Source organism: Cherax quadricarinatus, chromosome 87 (genome assembly GCF_038502225.1).
Source record: "Cherax quadricarinatus isolate ZL_2023a chromosome 87, ASM3850222v1, whole genome shotgun sequence".
Classification (NCBI taxonomy): domain Eukaryota; kingdom Metazoa; phylum Arthropoda; class Malacostraca; order Decapoda; family Parastacidae; genus Cherax; species Cherax quadricarinatus.
Window position 1 is genome coordinate 1,991,744 of NC_091378.1, and position 21,577 is coordinate 2,013,320.

Sequence of the window (21,577 nt, forward strand, 5' to 3'; positions counted from 1 at the left end):
CTGGGAGCAATGGGCTAGTAACCCCTTCTCCTGTAGAGCCTACTAAAAAGGAAAAAGAAAAAATGAGATGTCTGAATGTGCGTGGTTGTAGTGCGAATGATAATTGTGGATGTTATGAATGAAAAGCTGGATGTCCTGGCTAAGTGGAAAAAACCTGAAGAGGGTAGGAGAGTTCCAGTGAGGAGAAAAATGGCATTAGGTCAGGAGTTTCAAACAGAGCTAAGGAGGGAGTAGCAAATGTTGAAGGTAAGTTATGGCAGGAAAAGAAGGAAATGTATAAATTCAAGGATTATGTGAAGTAAAATAAGGGTTGGATGTGAAAACTGGATTATAGTGTTAATGCACCTGGAAAAGAAAAATGGAGAGAAAGTTAATCTAGATTTTGGGAAATGTTGATTGAGTGCATGGGGAGTTTTGAATCATGCAAGTACTTGTGGTAGGGAATTTCAATGCTAAAGTGGGTAAAAATGTAGCAGAGGGAGTAGGTAAATTTGGGGTGCCAGGGTAAATTAAAATGGAGCGCCTTTAACTGAACTGTGTAGAAAGAGGTTTGGTAACAAGTACAGCCTCTCCTCGCTTAGCGACATACTCATTTACTGACGACTAACTTGACAGGCTCTATGACCAGTCTGCATACTTAGTATATATTAGAGCAATTTCTTCTATTCTGTTTAATACAATATACAGTACACTACTGTATAAGCATTCAAAAATATGCCAGAAATGTTAAACAGTGCAAAGGAGACATTAAATGAATATCAAAGATGGTCGAAAACACACTACCATTATAGCATGCTCCTTACTTAGCAATGAATTAGTTTACCAACGTGGTTTTAGGAATGGAACTCAAGTGAGGCGAGGCTGTAATACATTTTATGAAGAGGATAAGTATACAAGCTATGATATAGCACATAATGAATATAGTTTGTTAGATTACGTTTTGGTGGATAAAAGGTTGATGGGCAGGGTTCAGGATGTACGTGTTTAAAGTGGGGGCAACAGATATATTGGATCATTATATAGTTTTACCTAAAGTTAGAGTAAGAGGTAGAAGAGACAAAAATAAATGGCAACAGTAGGAGGGGAAAGTTTATAAACTAAGGAAAGAGGAAGTTAGGGCAAGATATAAGTAACTTTTGGCAGGAAGGTGGGGAAGGGATAGGTTGAAAAATGAAGAATTAGAATGTGGGGCAGAAGTTTGTGGCTATAGGAGGGTGGGTGCAGGAAAGAGGGAGGATTGGTGGAACGAGGTACAGGGTGTGATAAGCAAAAAAGGTAGCTCGAGAGGTTTTTACAAAGCAGAAGCGATATAAGAGGAGCAGAGTATATGGAGAGTAAAAGAAAGGTGAATAGTGGCGAGTGCAAAAAAACAGCAAATGATAGTGGGTGAGGCACTATCAAGAAATTTTGCTGAGAATAGGAAAATTCTGTAGCGAGAAGTTAAGAAAGCCTAGGGAATGAATGGATCCGTCAGTTAAAAAGTAGTAGATAGGGAGCTGGAGGTATTAGGTTGATGGCGAGAATACTTTGAGGAACTTTTAAATGTCGATGAAGAAAGGGAGGCAGCAATTTCATGCACTGGTCAGGGAAGTATAACATCTTTTAGGAGTGAAGAAGAGCAGGATGCAAGATTGAGGGATGTGCGCGAGGCATTACGTAGAATGAGATGGGGGCAAAGCAGCTGGAACTGACGGGATCATGACAAATGTTAAAAGCAGGGGTGGGGGGGATAGTGTTGGAGTGGTTGGTATTTTTGTTTAATAAATTTATGAAAGAGGGGAAGGTACCTAGGGATTGGCAGAGAGCATGTATAGTTCCTTTACATAAAGGGAAGGGGGACAAGAGAGATTGTAAAAATTACGGGGAATAGGTTTACCGAGCATACCAGGTAAAGTGTACGGTAGGGTTATTATTGAAAGAATTAGAGGTAAGAGTAGGATTGCAGATGAGCAAGGAGGCTTTAGAGTGGGTTGGGGATGTGTAGATCAAGTTGTTTACATTGCAGCATGTACGTATTTAGATAAAGGTAGGAAAGTTTTCACTGCATTTATGGATTTAGAAAAGGCATATGATAAGAGTGGATAGGGGAACAATGTGGCAGATGTTGCAAGTATATGGAATAGGTAGTAAGTTGCTAAATGCTGTAAAGTGTGAGTATAGCAAGGCTCAGGTTAGGGTGTATAGGAGAGGGAGATTATTTCCCAGTAAGTCTTAGACAGGGATGTGTAATGTCACCATGGTTGTTTAATGTATTTATAGATGGGGTTGTAAAAGTAAATGCTAGGGTGTTGGGGAGGGGTGGAATTAAATTATGGGGAATCAATACAATGTAAGTTGACAGTTACTTTTTGCTGGTGATACTGTGCTTATGGGAGATTCTAAAGAAAAGGTGCAAAGATTAGTGGAGGAGTTTGGGAGGGTATGTAAAGGTATAAAGTTGAAAGTGAACATGGATAAGAGTAAGGTAAAGAAGGTATTAAATGATTTAGATAAAAAATTGGGTATCACGTTGAAGAAGAGTATGGAAGAAGTGAATGTTTTCAGATATTTGGGAGTTTACTTGTCAGCGGATGGGTTTATGAAGGATAAGGTTAACCATAGAATTGGTGAAGGAAAAAAACGCGAATGATGCGTCGAGGTATCTGTGGAGACAAAACGTTATCCAAGGAGGCAAAGAAGGGAATGTACGAAAGTAGTGGTACCAACATTTATTTTGTCGTTGCAAATAGTACATTGAGATTTTGTATTTACAATAGTGGGTTGCAATGCAAAGCCTGTTATGTCTAGGCATTATGGGCCGACTTAACATTAGTGGCTTACAGACTACTTAACACTAAGGATTATATCAGTTTTACGATAGGATAGTAATTATTTCATAGTTGTACAGTAGATTATTAATTGTAAGTGAATCTAATTTGTACAAGACAAGATATATTCATATATTCAAAAATGTTTTTTTTTTGAAAACTGATTCACTTATATTCCTGTCAACAATGGATAAAAGGTGTAAAACTTGGGTTGCAAATGCTGCAGCGAGAGCGGCTGGAGGCAGTGGAGATGTCCTGCCTAAGGGCAATGTGTGGTGTAAATATTATCCAGAGAATTCAGTGTGGGGAAATTAGGAGGGGGGGGGGGTTAGTTACTAAAAGTATTATTCAGAGGGCTGAAGAGGGATTGTTGAGGTTGTTTGGTCATTTAGAGAATGGATCAAAGTAGAATGACAGAGCGCATAAATCTACTGGGGAAGGAAGGCAGGGTAGGGGTTGTCCCCGAAAAGGTTGGAGGGAGGGGGCTTGGACTTCCAGCAAGCATGCATGAGCGTGTTAGATAAGAGTGAATGAAGACTAATGGTTTTTGGGAGCTGACAAACTGTTAGTGCGAGAGCAGGGTAATATTTTGTGAAGGAACTCGGGAAAACCGGTTAGCCAAACTTGAGTACTGGAAATGGGAAGTACAATGCCTGCACTTTAAAAGAGGGGTTTAGGATACTGGCAGTTTGGAGGGACATCTAATCTGTCTTATCTGAGCAGCTCTGCAAAGACTGATTATGTGTGAGTGATGGTGAAGTGTTGAATGATGAAAGTTTTTACTTTCTTTTTGGGTCACCCTGCCTCAGTGGGAAGTGGCCGATGTGTTGCAACAAATTATTGCTCCTAAAAACCAAAATACAAATTTACGATAATTAAACACCGTTTTCTGCAAACAATACAAAATTAGTTTGTGCATCTTACATTACAGTCTACAGCACAATGACTAAATTGAAAAATCTGGTAGGAAAGTCGGGTTTTGTAGCCAATTTTTAAAATATTTAGGGTTCTATTAAGCAAATATAATCTAAAAGTAAAGCTATTTTGAACTGCAGTAATATTCAAACTTACAAAAACTGCAATATATAAAACACTGTACCTCGTACACTTTCTTTAGTAGACAATAGATAATCAATGATGTTGGTACCAAAAGGTAGAGAAAGTACAGGGTCCACATAACTCCCCTATTACCGAAGATCTTGTCCCACAAGTTCTAGTAAAAGTGCTTAGCTGTTTAGTGGTTTACTTTCAAATACAGATTTACTGCAATTACAATTTATTATCCTCACTTTCAACAATTTAAATCAGCCACAAAACTTCAGTTATATTCTTCCCCATCAAGTTAGAGATAAAAGTGTCAAATGAAAAATGGCCCAATGACTCGTGGATTCTGTGGTCATCATATTTTCTGCCGTTTCATGGAAAACTACGATTGTGGTTAAAGGTTTTGTGACATTGTACTGAAGGACCAAGGGATACCCTAATTACGGGCATCTTTTGAGTTAAAAGTAGAAGCGTGTACTTCTGTTAAGAACTAGAAACAAGTGACAAATGTGCTTTCCCTATTTGGATTCCACATACGAGTGAGAAACGACCAGTAAAAAACTGACTGTCAACATTAATAAATTATATTAAGGCAAATATACCAAGTAGCACTATTTTACAGATTGTGCACATAACCAAACCCTAAATTCAAACTAGTGCAGAGTGAATGCATGTAAAGTATCTGAAAAATTTCTAAAGCACCTAAACTTGCATATCAATAAAAAATTAATCTAGTTAATTTTATAGTTTTCTGTATTACTTTCAAATTAAATCTGACCTTTATTTTGTTTGTTTCTGGCTGAAGAACCCACCAAATCAAGAAGATGATGAAAATGATAGCTGGGGAGCCACATGCCAGACCATATGCTGGCCAAAACCAAGAACTGTGGTTCATCCACTTACCCCAGCATCTAAATGTGTATCCCCACTGTCCATTGAACAAAAGGTTTTAGAATGTGTGAAGAAACTATAATGATACAGTGACTTAGGTTTTATTTCTAATTTAATTTGTTTACCCCCTCCCCCCCCCCTCTTTTTTTTTTTAACGTTAGCCATCTCCCAACTAAGCAGGGCGACCCAAGAAAGACACTTTCACACAATCACCAACTTTGCAGATGCACTCGGATATGACAGTTTAGATGTCACTCCAAACAGCCAATATCTCAAACCCCTCCTTTAAAGTGCAGACAATGTACTTCCCATTTCCAGGACTCAAGTCTGGCTAACTGATTTCCCTGAATCCCTTCACAAAACACTACCCTGCTCATACTCAAACAGCTCATCAGGTTCCGAAAACTGTTTTCATTCATTCTCGTCTAACATGCTAGCTGCATGTCCAAGCCCCCCCCTTACACAATACCTTTTACTCTCTCCCTCCATCCTTTCCTACGACTACCCCTACCCCTCCTTCCACTACAGATTTATACACCCTCTAAGTCATCTTATTTTGTTCCATCCTCTCTAAATGACCAAACCACCTTAACCCCTAAATGGATATTAATTCTCGTGCATTCATAAATTAACTAGCAGGGACTGACTAATTAGAGCCTATACTGGATGCAAGCTATGTAATAACCTGTTTGTTGTTTCAGCAGATTTATGTTCACTTTTGTGCCCCCCCCCCCCCCTCCATTATTAATATGGTCTTTTTTAAATTTCTAACAAGTTTCTGTACTTACTACCTCTAACTTATTTCATTTTTCTGCTATTTGCAAAATTTTCCCTGCCAATTAATTTTTTTCCACACTTCCTATCTAATACTAGTGAACTAGTATGTTAATCAGCATGGCAAGTTATATTCAATATTTTTATTTAATGTGGCCACCTCAATGTTGAGGCAACTAATATTTCAAAACTGATGTGCTGGCAAGGATTTTATCCCAATTTTTAGAATCTGTTGCTCCTGAATTCTTGAGTGCACATCAGTATGTAATGCCCAAAGCAAGTAATTACTCAAAAGTTCATTACTGCCTAGAATTAAAAAGTAGATTAGAATTTAAGTGTACATACCTGTCCTTTCTCCATCTTCATCACTTTGAGGTCAAATGTCTCTTGGGCCAACCGATTGGCATCAGCAACATTATCAGTAATAATTAGGTTGTCAAAGAGTATATTGTCGGACATAGACCACAGCTCTATACCAACAGCACCCTGTAAAAAAAAAATTAAGATTTAAAAATTTTATATAAACTGTCTGTACAATTTTAAATTTCTTGCTGAATTCAAAATTACTTTTACTTACAAGGGGTGTCATTTTGAAGGGCTCCAAGTCCTCAAAGTAGTCAGGATTTGGGATTTTGCGGGGTTTCCACTTCCCACGATAGTTAGGATTGTCAATCATGGCTGGTCGCCATTTTCCCTTGTAATTTGGATTGTCGATCATTGGAGGTTTCCACTCTCCACAACCTGGAGCTTCAGAGCACACAGGGTTGTTTATCAAAGCAGCCTCCCATTCTCCATCCATTTCATCATCCCTAGAAAAAAAATTAAGCTAATGTATATATAAAAAATGCTCTGGTCTCATCAACCCCAACTCCCTGAATCCAAAGGCAGATCATAATCAAATTTCTGGATCAACTTTTCAAAACACTCAAGGGACCCCACCCAACAAATTTACAGTTTTCAGGGAAACTGGTTAGCCAACTTTTGTAGGTGGGGAGGGTAATGGCTTCACTGAAGTAAATGTGGGATTTTACAGGCAGATGGTAATGCGAATTTCAATGTTAGCACAATTCGGGCAGGAAAGAATTTAAGGATGGTTAATGATTTTTTTTTTTATCTGCTTATCTTGGGAGAAGGCTTTTTAAATTTTTTGTACCATAAGCATTCACATTTTGTTCATGTTCATTTTATGCATGCCAAGACTTCACATTTAATATAGGTTAGAACTAACAAGATACTTCAAAAGCTAAATAATACCTATTCTCTTGTGTTGTTGTTGATATTTGTTAATTTCATAGAAACTAAACTAGAATTAGTAGCTAAGTTATCAATGCAAAACTACTATCACTTGCTTGTCAAATCTTGTAGTTTAGCCCTGACATACCTATTTAGAATTTGTAGCACATACAAAGCTGATTCTAGGTTTTATATACCTACTCCTGAGCTTTTATTGGGACCAAACAAAACAGTTAAGAATTTTAAGGCATGGTAATGCAACAATTCTAGGGAATTTCAACTAAATTAACTAGATAAACATTTAGAAGAGTCAAACTGACATCAACCTAAGCTGAACAATGACATCTTGTGTCTAAAGCTGGAGAATTTATTTACCAATCTTCAGGTTTCTCAGCAGTTGGGTCAGGAACCATCTCTGGTTCATCATCTAACCACCCAGCAGGCTTCACTGCATCAGGGTCTGCAATTTGCATTGGAGCATCTTCATCCCAGTCATCTGGCTTAGTAGCATCTGGATCAGGAATTTTCTCTCTCTCATCCCAATCATCAGGCATGAAGTCTTCAGGATCATCTATATCCTTTTGTGGGTTCACTGGTGGAGAAAAATCTTCAAGCAAGCTTCCAGAGTTTATCACCTGGGGAAAAAAAAATCCACTTAGAAATTTTTAATGAAGGCCATTAATTAAGAATAGTCAACAAATTTCTGTACAAATTTTAATTGTGTACATTTTACATGCAACTAAGTCGAGGTGTTACACTAGTGTCCTACCTCTTGATCAAGACTAATTTCAAAAGTGTTGTCTGGTCGAATAATTAGAGTATACAAGTGTGGCTTCTTGTCTTTGAATGGCTCTTCAAGCTTGTCACGTGGTCTCTGTAAAAAGAAATGCCCAAATTATCCTTTGCAATTTCATCTTAAAATCTGAAGCCCTGAAAAACTTTTTCCATAATTTTCAGAAAATATAATAACAGATCAGTGGTTTTTACCACAAATTTACATCAAAACTAACCTTTGCATGTTTCTCTTCTATCTCACCAGTAAGAGGATTGGTATGCCTGAATATAAAGTGGAGTTTATGGTCATTACCACACTTGTCCGGTCCAAACATAATAGTGTAAGGAGTCTTGTCGTTGAATTTCTTCAAATCCACGTTTCCTTCTTGAGCACTCAACAGCTGTGCAGAGAAAAATAAATAAAAATATGGCCAAAGAAACTACAATGCTGAATATTCCACTTTTCATGTAAAACCAAAATAGAAAAAGGAAAGTAAGAGTTAAGTATAATGAAAAGAAACATGCACACAAGGTAGAACTGCAAGAAACTTCAACTATTAGCACGGTTGCACTTTTGATTTCTGTAAACACTAATTTATTTCATTCGTTTAACTTTTTTCCATAATCCTTGTCAAGTTTGCAGTCAACCACAACAGATATTTTATACTACCTCTAAAGCATTGTATAACAGCAGTGATCAATTTTTTTTAAAGGCTCAGGTTAGAAACTATTCTACTGACCAGATTAAAAATCAGACTATCTAGAACTTCACCTTGCTCACTATATAACTTGCATTCAATGATGTAATTCTAAAAATTTTTTTAGGGAAATTTTGAATTATGCCAACAAAACACTAGTTACAACATTCAAGAACCAAGAATAGCAATGAAAGACTACAAGGCCAGACCTAGCAATCCGGTTTCAACTGCCAGCATCGTAGCCTACATACCAGTATGTACTTTACAACCTGGCTGATCCAGCCTGCTCTGTAGGTTTCAGTCTAGTTTCCTCAAAACTACATTTACTCAAACATTCTTTTATCTACTGGTACAAGATAGCAGTACCTGGCTATGAATATCTACATTTTTTTTTTTTAGACACTAACACTATCAGAACCAATATACTAAGAAGGTATGTACAGACTGAGAAAGTGGATAACTAAACTTGTGAAAAAAAATAGTAGTAGTAGTACAATTTGTGGCTGCTACTGCGAGGGCTGCAACTTGCTACAGTACATTACTTTCAAGGATACTTCTAACCTTAATGTAAGCTCCGCCACACTCTTGACCGTTCTGCAAGTTAACTTCATACTGCACAACTAGAGGTTTCGTAGAAAAAGTAAATTGTCTCTTGAGAGAGACTGCAATTGCTGCATGTTTTGCCTTTGATTTCAATACCAGTCCACGATCCCCAGTCAAAGCCATTCGCTCAGCAGGCTCAATAGACCAAACCCCTGCAAAGTTTAATTTAATGTTTATTAAATTTTACATTAATAGCTATACTGCTATTTTAAACACGCGGTTCAGTTAAGCAAACAATACTTGAAGCCTATTTTGGGGGATGTAGGGTGGGTGGGTAACGAAGTTAAGATGAACACAAATTAGCTTTGGTAACACTAAATACCCTAGTTATGGGTAAGAACATTTTGAAAATTTTTTTTACAGGAAGTTAAAACAAACTATACTGTACCTATTTGCAATTGCATGATCATTTTTCATTGTGTACCGTTAGTAATTTTTAGTACACAATATACACAGTCTAGGGCATCAAGCAAGAGGTCTGCAAACTAATATTTCTCATTCTCTCCAAAAACAAGAATTGTGCAACAAACTAGCCCTGTGAAATAGTAAGGACCAAAGTTCTGCTGAAGCCTGTACAGCTTGTTGCTCAACCATAGGGCACACTGGGCCAATACTTAAGCCATGTATGCAGGCTAACCATGCAATTAAAAATGAGGAAAGGCAATCCTGCCTTTCCCTATTTTTAAGTAACTGAATTCATTTTAATTCCACAACTTTCACCAGTTCTGTATTTTAGACATTTCTCGCTAAGGATACGTCTTTCCACATTTTAATTCCTTAAGAAATTAACTTTGCCAGGCATATTTTAGGATGAACAAATATGGATTACTCTAGTAAAATTTATATAAAAGTTGCAAAAATTTCAAGTGCATACAACTGAAAAATGTGACAAAATTTGTAAAAAATTCTTAATTCTGAATATACTAACCATCATATTTTGCAATATTCTCATCCACACCATCTTTTTTGGCTTGAGACTTAACCCAAGCATCCTCAAAAGTTGCCACATCATCAAATGTTTCCATAAGGTAAACACCTTCTATCATCTTTGGTGTGGCATAAATGACTTCTTCCACTTCATCTTCCTCTTGCTGAAAAAAAATTTTCAAGTTAAATTTTTTGCCTGCAACTTTCACTAAGAAAAGAATTGCTTGCACACGCATAACAGCTTATTATACAGGGTTTTCAGAAAGAATGTGACCCATAAATTCACACAAACGTCAGCAACTTAAGTACAAGAATGGTGCTCGCATTACACTAGGATTGGGTGGTAGTGCACCATGCTCACACTGAGGTCCATGGTTTGATCCCCAGTACAGGTGGAAATATTTGGGCAACTTTTCTTAAGACACCTGCTGTTCCTTCACCTAGGAGTAAACAGGTACCTGGGTGTTAGCCAACTGGTGTGGGTCACATCCTGGAGACAAAATTAGCCTCATTTGCCATAAATGATCTGCACAACAAGTGGCTTTCTATACTGTATGTCACTTACGTTAACTAGGACTGTACAAGTATCATGTACTTGTAGAAGTAAAGATCACATGAAGAGCATGATTTGCCATGCACACTTCTGACCACTTTTTTTTCCCTCAACAGAAGTTCTAAAATTTTTAATTTATTAATGTTTTTCCTACATGGGCTGCATCGTTTTTGAACACCAAGTCCAAAAAATGAAACTGCAAATATTTCACTAACCAAAATCTAATTTGTGTAAAGTTTTAGTGAAGTCCAATAGTCTTACTATCTTACAACTGAAGGACACTTTCAGGAATTTCATTTTACTGGAAACTTATCAGTTAACCCTTTGACTGTTTCAGTCACACATACGTCTCACGAGCCACCGTGTTTGACGTATATATACAGTGGACCCCCGGTTAACGATTTTAATCCGTGCAAGAGGGGTAATCGTTATGCAAAATAATCGTTATGTGAATGAATTTTCCCCATAAGAAATAATGGAAATAAAATTAATCCGTACCCAAAAGTATATACCACTAATACACACAAACTGAAAAAGGCATGCACACTTACATGACACTTACTTTTATTGAAGAGTGATGATTGATGGGATGGGAGGAGGGGAGAGCATTATCTTCTTACTGTTTAGAAGGGGAATCCCCTTCCATTAGGACTTGAGGTAGCAAGTCCTTTTCCGGGGTTACTTCCCTTCTTTTAATGCCACTAGGACCAGCTTGAGAGTCACTGGACCTCTGTCGCACAACAAATCTGTCCATAGAGCTCTGTACCTCCCGTTCCTTTACGATTTGTCTAAAATGGGCCACAACATTGTCATTGAAATAGTCACCAGCACGGCTTGCAACAGCTGTGTCAGGGTGATTTTCATCCATAAAGGTTTGCAGTTCAACCCACTGTGCACACATTTCCTTAATTTTTGAAGTAGGCACAATGGATTCCACAACTGGCATAGGCTTCTCAGGGTTAGCCCCAAACCCTTCAAAATCTTTCTTAATTTCCATACTAATTCTCACCCTTTTTACCACAGGGTTGGCACTAGAAGCTTTCTTGGGGCCCATGGTCACTTATTTTCCAGAAACAGCACCGAAAACACTGTAATAATACGAAATATTCCGATTGTATGCTTGGATGTTATTGCGGAGGCTGGCTGGTAAACAATGCCACCGGCGGAACATGTGAGCGTGGCTCAGGCCGCACATTGGAAGCGTCTCGGACGAAAATCGGTAAGCGGGTTTTTAAGCGGTATGCGAGGCAAAATTTTTGCAATTAAAGTAAGCGGTATGCGAAATAATCGCTATGTGATGCCATCGTTATGCGGGGGTCCACTGTACTCAAATTCTAGTGGCTTTAAATCAAGCAGGAGAAAGCTAGTAGGCCCACATGTGAGAATGGGTGTGTGGTCGTCAGTGTGCACCACATAAAAAAAAAAGTCCTGCAGCACGCAGTGCATAAAGAGAAAAAACTTTCTTAATTAAAATGCCGACTTTGTGGTCTATTTTAGTATAGTATTTATGGTTGTATTCTAGTTTTCTTGGTCTCCTTTGATAGGATGGTAAACATATTATAGAAAGGTGATTCTGATTTGTTTTACTATGAAAAGAACCTTGAAATGGAGCTCAAAGTAAGGGAAACGTTTGATTTTTGCCGATGTTCAAAAGTAAACAAATTATGTCATTTTCCAATAAATGTCCAAGTAGCCATTCTAATATGCAGTCATGAATGGGTTGACATACAATTATTACAATATTGCAGTAGTCTGCATAACAGTAAATCTTCTATTTTTTTGTTTGAATAAAAATTCAAAATAGAAAGCAAGAGTAATATCAGAGGGGCCTGGAGACTTGACTGATGAACAAAGTGTTATTTTAGAGCCAGGAATGTCTGCATTGTTCATTCTGGACCCTATTTTGAATTTTTTTTAATTTTCGTGAAATTGGCCAAATTGCAAATTTCTGACCACGTTATTGGGTAGTTGAAATCGGTAAATGGGCCAATTTCTTGTACTCAGTCGATAGAAAAAATGGAGTTCTAAAGAAATAGCTACGAGTTTGGTTGACTGGAACAATGGAATTAGGCAAAAATAGGGCTTGGTGGGTGAAATAGCCGATCTGTAAATATCGCCGAGGTCGAAACTTCGCAAGAGCGTAATTCTGTCAGTTTTCCATCAAATTTCATTCTTTTGGTGTCATCACAATCGAGAAAAGATTCTCTATCATTTCACGAGAATTTTTTTTTTTAAATTTTGCGACACCAGGTGACATCTCAGGATTTGGGGTTGCGACATTGAAGGGGTTAATTTTGAAGTACAATACAGAATACAATGATATAGCCTACAAGGAAACATTTACTATCTACAAGAATTTTTTTAAATTCTTTAAAACCTTTCAAGTATAGCATAGACTGTTGTGGCTAATGTTTATCCCACTTCAGTTTTCCTAATACTGACTCAGCTATGATGCATCTGTATTTAAGTTTCTAGTTCAACTCTCAAGATCCAAAATATCCTTCACAAGTTGTAGCAGAAACAAGAAATGCCCATTCCTAGCAAGAAGGAAAAACTGGCTACATTAACATCAAGAATTCTTTTCCCACTGCTGGTCTAAACTGGTGAAGAACATGGCTGTAATGCAGATATCAGTTCAGAGGGCAATGAAAATACCAAGTTATAATCAGACTAATTTGCTAAGCTCTACATAAGTTATGCAATTCATATTAATTTACACTGAGAATATGCAGATGGTAATTACCTAAAAATGAATTTTTCTTAAGCTCCTGAAGCACTGGCTATGCTCGCAGTTATGACATCAATCATGAACAAGCTCAAGAGATTAATTTCTATTCCTAGCATAATTAACAGAATAAGGTTACAGTTTTATACAGAAGCCATGACAGAAGTCATTGGTAGAAATATTAAAAGTTAAATGTTACAGCCAATGAAGTTTATCGAGTTCTGGCAAGTAGCAACACTCGGGTCATAAAAAGTAATTATAGTATGCCTATAGTTAATGAAAAAATGACTTACTAATTTCTCCTCTGTGACGGTTACTTCATCATCAGCTTCTACTCCACACATTAACAAGTAGAATGTTAAAGCTGCCAATATACATAACTGCCATCTCCCTGCCATTGTCTGAAAAATCAGAGTAATGAAAGTAAAATTTTTAAATGGTTCAAACTTTGTTTTAACTAGTTATGGGAACTATAGGAACTAAACTCCAGCAAGATATCAAATTATTGCCGAGGTTACAAATACCTCAGTAGCTGTTGCCTGAAATGCTCTGCATACTAAATGACTTTCTGAATGCACACCTAAATGTCACCCCTTCTCTGTACAAACTATGTATTATGCTGAAATGAATATGAAGGCTCCCTCTACTGTCAAAATTCTAGAGGCTACTTCAATAAAAAAAAATGCATTAAAAAACAAAGCAAGCAACAGTATACCACCACTCGTATATAAGAAACCTGCTCATGTGCTATTACCCATCACTGCAACCTGACTATTAAACAAGGGTACCCCAGGGTATGAATTTCAACATTACTCTACCAATTACCTGCAAAATGACCCAGGAACTTAACCAATCGTATTTGCAGATAATTTCTGATGTACATAATCCAGATGCTGCTGTCCAACAAACCAGGAGCTTCTAAAGATTGTGTAGATTTTATTGACAAAACCTACACATTCAAGAATGAAGCCAAAAATGACCATTCCAACAAAATTAAGTCACACAGACGAGAGGGGAAAATTCCTAGGATACACTGACTGCAGTAGAAATTTAACACTAATCCAAGAAAATTTCAAAAACTGAGCATTTTATCAAAAAACACTAATTTGTTCCACAAACAACTACTATAATCCATCTTTACCTCACTTAAAGGATTTAATGCTTGGGGATCTAGAGCAAATTACCTGAAACTCATTGTTACCAACCAAATCAATTTTGACATTTAACCAGGTTCCAGACCCCCCCCCCCCCACAATTGAAGAAAATTTACTCTTAACACATCTACACTTACTGTGCATTTTATATACTGTATACAGAACACTGAAAACTTCAAACCAACACTTCAATCCTTCCTAGAGCTGCAACAGAACAAATAGTATCATGTATATACATGATTGACAACCTATATAGGAACTATGCAAATAGAGCCCAGAATCCCTTCAGCCACCAACTTCAAAAGTACATGTATTAAGTGCCTAAATGCAACACTGCATACATTAACAATGTTACAGCCTTATCTTTCAATAGCAAGCCTCTTGATCCAGATCATTTAAGTATTCATAATGAAGTTGTCCCTATCACCTCTGATTCTACAGGTGTAATTTATAGCACATTTTACCTTAGTATTCTCCACAATGTTATAACTTGCTACACAAGCATAATTAGACAAATTTTGCAATATTTACATTGTCATTGCAAACCCAAGAATTATAGTAAACTATCCTTACTGTATAATTGCTATTAATTAAAAGTTAGTTCATTTTAAGGCTGCCCAACATGCTCTTTATAAGGGAGGAAAAGGGACTGCTATCAAGTAGTTTATACATGCTTAACTATATTAATGTATATAGTGTGCTTTAATAAAGAAATGGATTGTCATGTATCTATAATCTGCTTCAATGAGCACTTTGCAAGAATTTTAGTGGAAAGAATCATTACCTGGAGTATACCTCAGTCACAGAAACCCAAGGCAAACGGAAACCAAGCCTGTGCACATACTATGCACTCGGTATCTGCTGGCATGGGAAATCTGGAAAAACAGATGGGACGTGCAACTATGACCACCCTAGAAAATGCCATGCCCATATGACAACAGGAAAATGCAAACTCCCTTCCTGTAAACTTTTTCACCCTGAACTGTGTACCTCTTCAGTACAGGAAAGACTGTGCTATAACTCAAATTGCCAGGCATACCATCTAAAGGGGACAAAAAGATACAAAACATCCAGGCCATGGGAAAACCTGGGTAGCCACAGCCACTCAAGAGGGAGGGGTTTTTAGTGCCAGGAAGGAAAAAAAAATGACAGGAAATGGCAGAAATCGTACACCAAATCCAGTCATTCCTGGAGTGGAACCACAGTCGATGGCCTCCACTCCAAACCAACAGATACTAATGCCGGAAAAAAAAAATCCCCCCCAGTACCAACAATACCACCAGTCCGATAACATTCTTCTTTGCAAATATACAGGGTCTAAAGCCAGCAACAAACAACAAAATACCTTTCATCCGTGGACTGCTTGCAGAGGCAAAGGCAATGTTCGCGGCTTTCACTGAGACCCACATAAAGGATCACTTGGACAACGAAATATGGATCCCAGGTTACAACCTATACAGATGTGACAGAGTGAACAGGCAAAAAGGGGGGGGGGGGGGTTGGCCTGTACATTGCAGATTCACTTGTTTGCACAGAACTGCTAAATGCCTCAAATGATGTAGTGGAAGTTTTAGCAGTAAAGGTCGAGAACCAAAACCTAGTCATTGTGGTAGTCTACAAGCCTCCGGATGCAACATCCCAGCAATTCCAGGAACAGCTGTTAAAAATTGACCACTGTCTGGAAAACCTTCCAGCTCCTGCACCCAACATCTTGCTCCTGGGGGATTTCAACTTAAGGCACCTAAAATGGAGGAATATAGCAAATAATATTGTTGCAGTAATAACACCAGGAGGCAGCTCTGATGAAAACTCACACTCACGCGAGCTTTTAAATCTCTGCACAAAATTCAATTTAAACCAGCAAATAATAGAGCCTACTAGACTGGAGAATACACTAGACCTCATCTTCACTAACAATGATGATCTGATAAGAAATGTCACCATATCAAAAACAATATACTCAGATCACAACATAATTGAGGTTCAGTCATGTATGCGCGGAGCCCCAGACCGACATAATGAGATTAGTCACGAGGGAGCATTCACCAAATTCAACTTCAATAACAAAAACAAAGTGGGACCAAGTAAACCAAGTCCTAACCGATATAAGCTGGAAAGATATACTAAGCAACACAGACCCCAACTTATGCCTAGAACAGATTAACTTGGTGGCACTCGATGTATGCACAAGGCTTATTCCTCTAAGAAAAAGGAGTAGTAGATGTAAAACAGAGACAGGCGCTCCCTTTACAGGCGACGGAAAAGAATAACAGAGCGGCTAAAAGAGGTCAATATATCTGAAATGCGTAGGGAGACACTGGTCAGAGAAATGGCAAGCATCGAACTTAAGCTAAAAGAATCCTTTAGGAGTCTGGAATCGCGGGAAGAACTAAAAGCCATAAATGAAATCGAAAGAAACCCAAAGTATTTCTTCTCCTATGCCAAATCAAAATCGAGAACAACGTCCAGTATTGGGCCCCTACTTAAACAAGATGGGTCCTACACAGATGACAGCAAGGAAATGAGTGAGCTACTCAAGTCCCAATATGACTCAGTTTTCAGCGAGCCGCTAACCAGACTGAGAGTCGAAGATCAAAATGAATTTTTTATGAGAGAGCCACAAAATTTGATTAACACAAGCCTATCCGATGTTATCCTGACGCCAAATGACTTCGAACAGGCGATAAATGACATGCCCATGCACTCTGCCCCAGGGCCAGACTCATGGAACTCCGTGTTCATCAAGAACTGCAAGAAGCCCCTATCACGAGCCTTTTCCATCCTATGGAGAGGGAGCATGGACACTGGGGTCGTCCCACAGTTACTAAAAACAACAGACATAGCCCCACTCCACAAAGGGGGCAGTAAAGCAACAGCAAAGAACTACAGACCAATAGCACTAACATCCCATATCATAAAAATCTTTGAAAGGGTCCTAAGAAGCAAGATCACCACCCATCTAGAAACCCATCAGTTACACAACCCAGGGCAACATGGGTTTAGAACATGTCGCTCCTGTCTGTCTCAACTATTGGATCACTACGACAAGGTCCTAAATGCACTAGAAGACAAAAAGAATGCAGATGTAATATATACAGACTTTGCAAAAGCCTTTGACAAGTGTGACCATGGCGTAATAGCGCACAAAATGCGTGCTAAAGGAATAACAGGAAAAGTCGGTCGATGGATCTATAATTTCCTCACTAACAGAACACAGAGTAGTCGTCAACAGAGTAAAGTCCGAGGCAGCTACGGTGAAAAGCTCGGTTCCACAAGGCACAGTACTCGCTCCCATCTTGTTCCTCATCCTCATATCCGACAGACAAGGATGTCAGCCACAGCACCGTGTCTTCCTTTGCAGATGACGCCCGAATCTGCATGACAGTGTCTTCCATTGCAGACACTGCAAAGCTCCAGGCGGACATCAACCAAATCTTTCAGTGGGCTGCAGAAAACAATATGAAGTTCAACGATGAGAAATTTCAATTACTCAGATATGGTAAACATGAGGAAATTAAATCTTCATCAGAGTACAAAACAAATTCTGGCCACAAAATAGAGCGAAACACCAACGTCAAAGACCTGGGAGTGATCATGTCGGAGGATCTCACCTTCAAGGACCATAACATTGTATCAATCGCATCTGCTAGAAAAATGACAGGATGGATAATGAGAACCTTCAAAACTAGGGAGGCCAAGCCCATGATGACACTCTTCAGGTCACTTGTTCTATCTAGGCTGGAATATTGCTGCACACTAACAGCACCTTTCAAGGCAGGTGAAATTGCCGACCTAGAAAATGTACAGAGAACTTTCACGGCGCGCATAACGGAGATAAAACACCTCAATTATTGGGAGCGCTTGAGGTTCCTAAACCTGTATTCCCTGGAACGCAGGAGGGAGAGATACATGATTATATACACCTGGAAAATCCTAGAGGGACTAGTACCAAACTTGCACACGAAAATCACTCACTACGAAAGCAAAAGACTTGGCAGACGATGCACCATCCCCCCCAATGAAAAGCAGGGGTGTCACTAGCACGTTAAGAGACCATACAATAAGTGTCAGGGGCCCGAGACTGTTCAACTGCCTCCCAGCACACACAAGGGGGATTACCAACAGACCCCTGGCAGTCTTCAAGCTGGCACTGGACAAGCACCTAAAGTCAGTTCCGGATCAGCCGGGCTGTGGCTCGTACATTGGTTTGCGTGCAGCCAGCAGCAACAGCCTGGTTGATCAGGCTCTGATCCACCAGGAGGCCTGGTCACAGACCGGGCCGCGGGGGCGTTGACCCCCGGAACTCTCTCCAGGTAAACTCCAGGTACCTGGAGAGGGTTTCAGTAATCAATGCCCCCGTGGCCCGGTCTGACCTGGTCTGATCAAGCAGGCTGTTACTGCTGGCAACATGCAAACTGACATACAAGCCGCAGCCCTGCTGGTCAAGTACCAACTTTAGGAGTCTGTCCAGCACCTTGACAGCCAGGGGTCTATTGGTAATCCCCCCTTATGCATGCTGGGAAGCAGTTGAACAGTCTTGGGCCCCTGACACTGTTCTCTTACCATACTCATGGTGCACCTGCTTTTCACGAGGGGGGGAGGGAGGTGGTTGTTGCATCTCCTGTAGTCTTTTGCTTTCAGAGGGAGTGATTTTTGCATGCAGATTTGGAACTAGTCCCTCTAAGATTTTCCAATTGTATACTATCATGCATCTTTCTTGCCTGCATTCCAGAGTACAAATGAAGGTACTTAAACTATTCCCATAATTTAGGAGTTTTATTGTACTTGTACATGCTGTAAAAATTCTCTGTACATTCTACAGGTCTGCAATTTTGCATATCCTGAAAGGGGCCATTTGAAGAGAATCACTGGCTTGGCATCCCTAGTTTGAAAGGTTCTCATTATCCATCCTACTGAAAGTGAGATTCCCTGACATTTATCACCCCCCAGGCCTTCATACTAGTTTTGCACTATTGTGTGGTAGGAATTTGTTTTACACTCCTACAGTTTTAATTTCCTACTTTTCCCACACTGGAATAATTGTAATTTGTCTGCACTAAACTTCATAGTGTTTTCTGTGGCCCACTTAAAGACTTGGGTTATGCCCGCTCAGACTTACAGCGTCATCGATGGATGATGCATTCAAATTTGGGTGTCAATTATAATTTTCCCCACATTGGCCTCAGCTATCCCTGGGCCAGAGCTCTGTACCTGGGCAAAGCTCTCACCAAGTCATCCTCTTAGCTACTTACCAGAGTTTATAAAGGCCTCCACATACACCCATAATTTCTAATCTAAGGTCATCCTCCATGAGAGAATACATGGCCTACAGAGACAGTCCCCTAATAGAACAGGGTTTGAAAATTAACCACCACACTTATCTTCGCAAGTCAACAGATCTGGGAGATGAGCCGTTTTTCAGGTTATGAAGGCCTGTACACATTCTGGCTACAGGTCACAGCCCATGGGCCATGATTGTGGCTTGATATACCCAGGGTGTGAAAGATTAGCACTAACTACTGTGGTCCCAGGGAGAAACAAGACACCCAGTCAAACCTGATATTGGGGAGGCAGTCAAGACCACAAGATTCCCTGCATCAATTCAATTCAAAATTTATTCTCTACAAGGATTACAATGCTGAGTTTACAGAATTTGGTTATTGTGTGGTTTACATGTAGTAAAATAATAATTACAGAGTGTACCACTAGAACACCTAGCATGGCTAGGCATTTCGGGCAGACTTAAATTAAATCTTAAGTTTAAAATATTATAAAATTATGAGGTAAGTTGGTATAATGGCTAAGTGACTAAATACTAGTTTGTGAGTTTAGCAATGTGAATGCTTTTGTTTTGGCACTATACATAGTTTCAGTAATGGAGTATCACAGGCCAACTTATGACTAGTTAAGATTCATTATTTTGAGATTGAGATTGATATTTCTGTTTATGGTCAAATGGGTGAGTGAGTGTAAGTGAACCACCAGGTGGTATCCGTATTATTAGTTGACAGGGTGTATCAGGGTGTATCAAGAGCCCTCCCCATAAGGTAAGGAGAAACCAATATATGAAACTAGATATTTTATATACATCCTAAATACCCTTATCACCCATGTAAATAGTTATACAGCATTCATAATGCACTACCTTTTTTCTGACATTTTTGGCCTGTTTTAGTAAAAATGTAATGGGAAGCACAAATGCCATATGGAACCACAACCTGGGTAATGCAAGATAATCTAGTTTAATGCAAGGTAAGATCAGATTACAAATCTTTTTATTACTGACAACCAACAGTCATCACCTGCAGAATGAAACAAACTCAACAGCCGCAAAAACTCAATATTTAGACTTCAAAAGGTTGCAACATTCAGTATAATTAACAAATTAAAATGAATTTTTTATTCTGGTCAAGATCAATAATTACATAACTTACTAGTTTTAAGTGGTTTAACTTTTAAGACCTGGATAGGAAAGTACATGCAGAGAAGCCTTTATTGGCACATTTCATGCACGAGGAGCCTCTGATATGTACTTAAACTAACCCCCCCCCCACCTTTTTACCCTCATGGGAGAAACGTTGCAACAATAAAGGCTTACCTACATTTCGTATCTTGTATCTGTCAGGGTAAATGCCAATAAACCTAAAACCTGATAAACGAATTACCGACGTAATAGTAACACATTAATATGGGTACCTGTGTGATGACAGGATATTTATTTTGAGGGGGGGAGGGGTAATTAAGGTAAATCAGTGAAGGTAAATGTGGGTCCAGGTGAGAATTATATGCATGGGTGAAGCTCCAACACCGTGCAAGTTACACAACACCTGGGGAACAACAGTTAATGACGTCTAACAGGGGGAACCCGAGGACATCTACAGATGGTTGAAATATGTGAGGGATGATCCGCCATGGAAGGAGAGGTGAGGTGATGGTGTCAGTCCAGCAGACGACGCCCTCACCCCACTACCGGTCACCCACATCTTATTTCCCCTCCACCGGGAACCATCTGAGGCTTATCTCACCCTGTAGCGCACCAGCAGGAAGCAGCAAGAGCAGCAGGTGGTGCAGGCGCTGACAGTGACGCCCTAGGAGGTGGAAAGTACACAGGACGTAGGTGCAGAAAGTGCTAGAGGTCCACCCAACACTGCCGTCAAAACACAACTTTGAAGTCTCTGCACTTCCTTAGCGCGTGGTTGATGCTGATTGGTCCACTGCTATCTACCCGCCATGGAAGCCTCTTTCTCATTGGCTTGAACTTGATCAAATTACTTTCCACACTGTGATTGGCTAGCAGACGACAGTACATATACTCAATGTCTTCTTTTATTCTGGTAAAATAGAAAACGATTCAGTTTTCAAGATCAAGGTTAACCTCTCTTTGAAGTAATTAC

General features: G+C 39.2%; 1 protein-coding gene across 3 annotated transcripts in view; it reads right to left on the minus strand.

The window, feature by feature from the left end:
• Positions 1–21,367, minus strand: part of LOC128703769 (calnexin) — a 27,936-nt gene extending 6,569 nt beyond the window's left edge. Inside the window, exons 1-10 of one of the 3 annotated variants that reach the window (XM_053798569.2) lie at positions 21,209–21,367; positions 13,323–13,430; positions 9,753–9,915; positions 8,783–8,976; positions 7,760–7,924; positions 7,519–7,623; positions 7,125–7,384; positions 6,094–6,325; positions 5,862–6,002; positions 3,907–4,020 (exon numbers count right to left, since the gene is read on the minus strand). In XM_053798569.2, the coding sequence (XP_053654544.2) occupies positions 3,907–4,020; positions 5,862–6,002; positions 6,094–6,325; positions 7,125–7,384; positions 7,519–7,623; positions 7,760–7,924; positions 8,783–8,976; positions 9,753–9,915; positions 13,323–13,427 (1,479 nt within the window). In that variant the 5' untranslated portion in view covers positions 13,428–13,430; positions 21,209–21,367. Of the gene's footprint in view, positions 1–3,906; positions 4,021–5,861; positions 6,003–6,093; positions 6,326–7,124; positions 7,385–7,518; positions 7,624–7,759; positions 7,925–8,782; positions 8,977–9,752; positions 9,916–13,322; positions 13,431–20,781; positions 20,806–21,208 lie in introns of those variants that run through there. The other 2 variants (XM_053798567.2, XM_053798568.2) reach the window with 2 other exon arrangements.
• Positions 21,368–21,577: the final 210 nt, after the last annotated feature.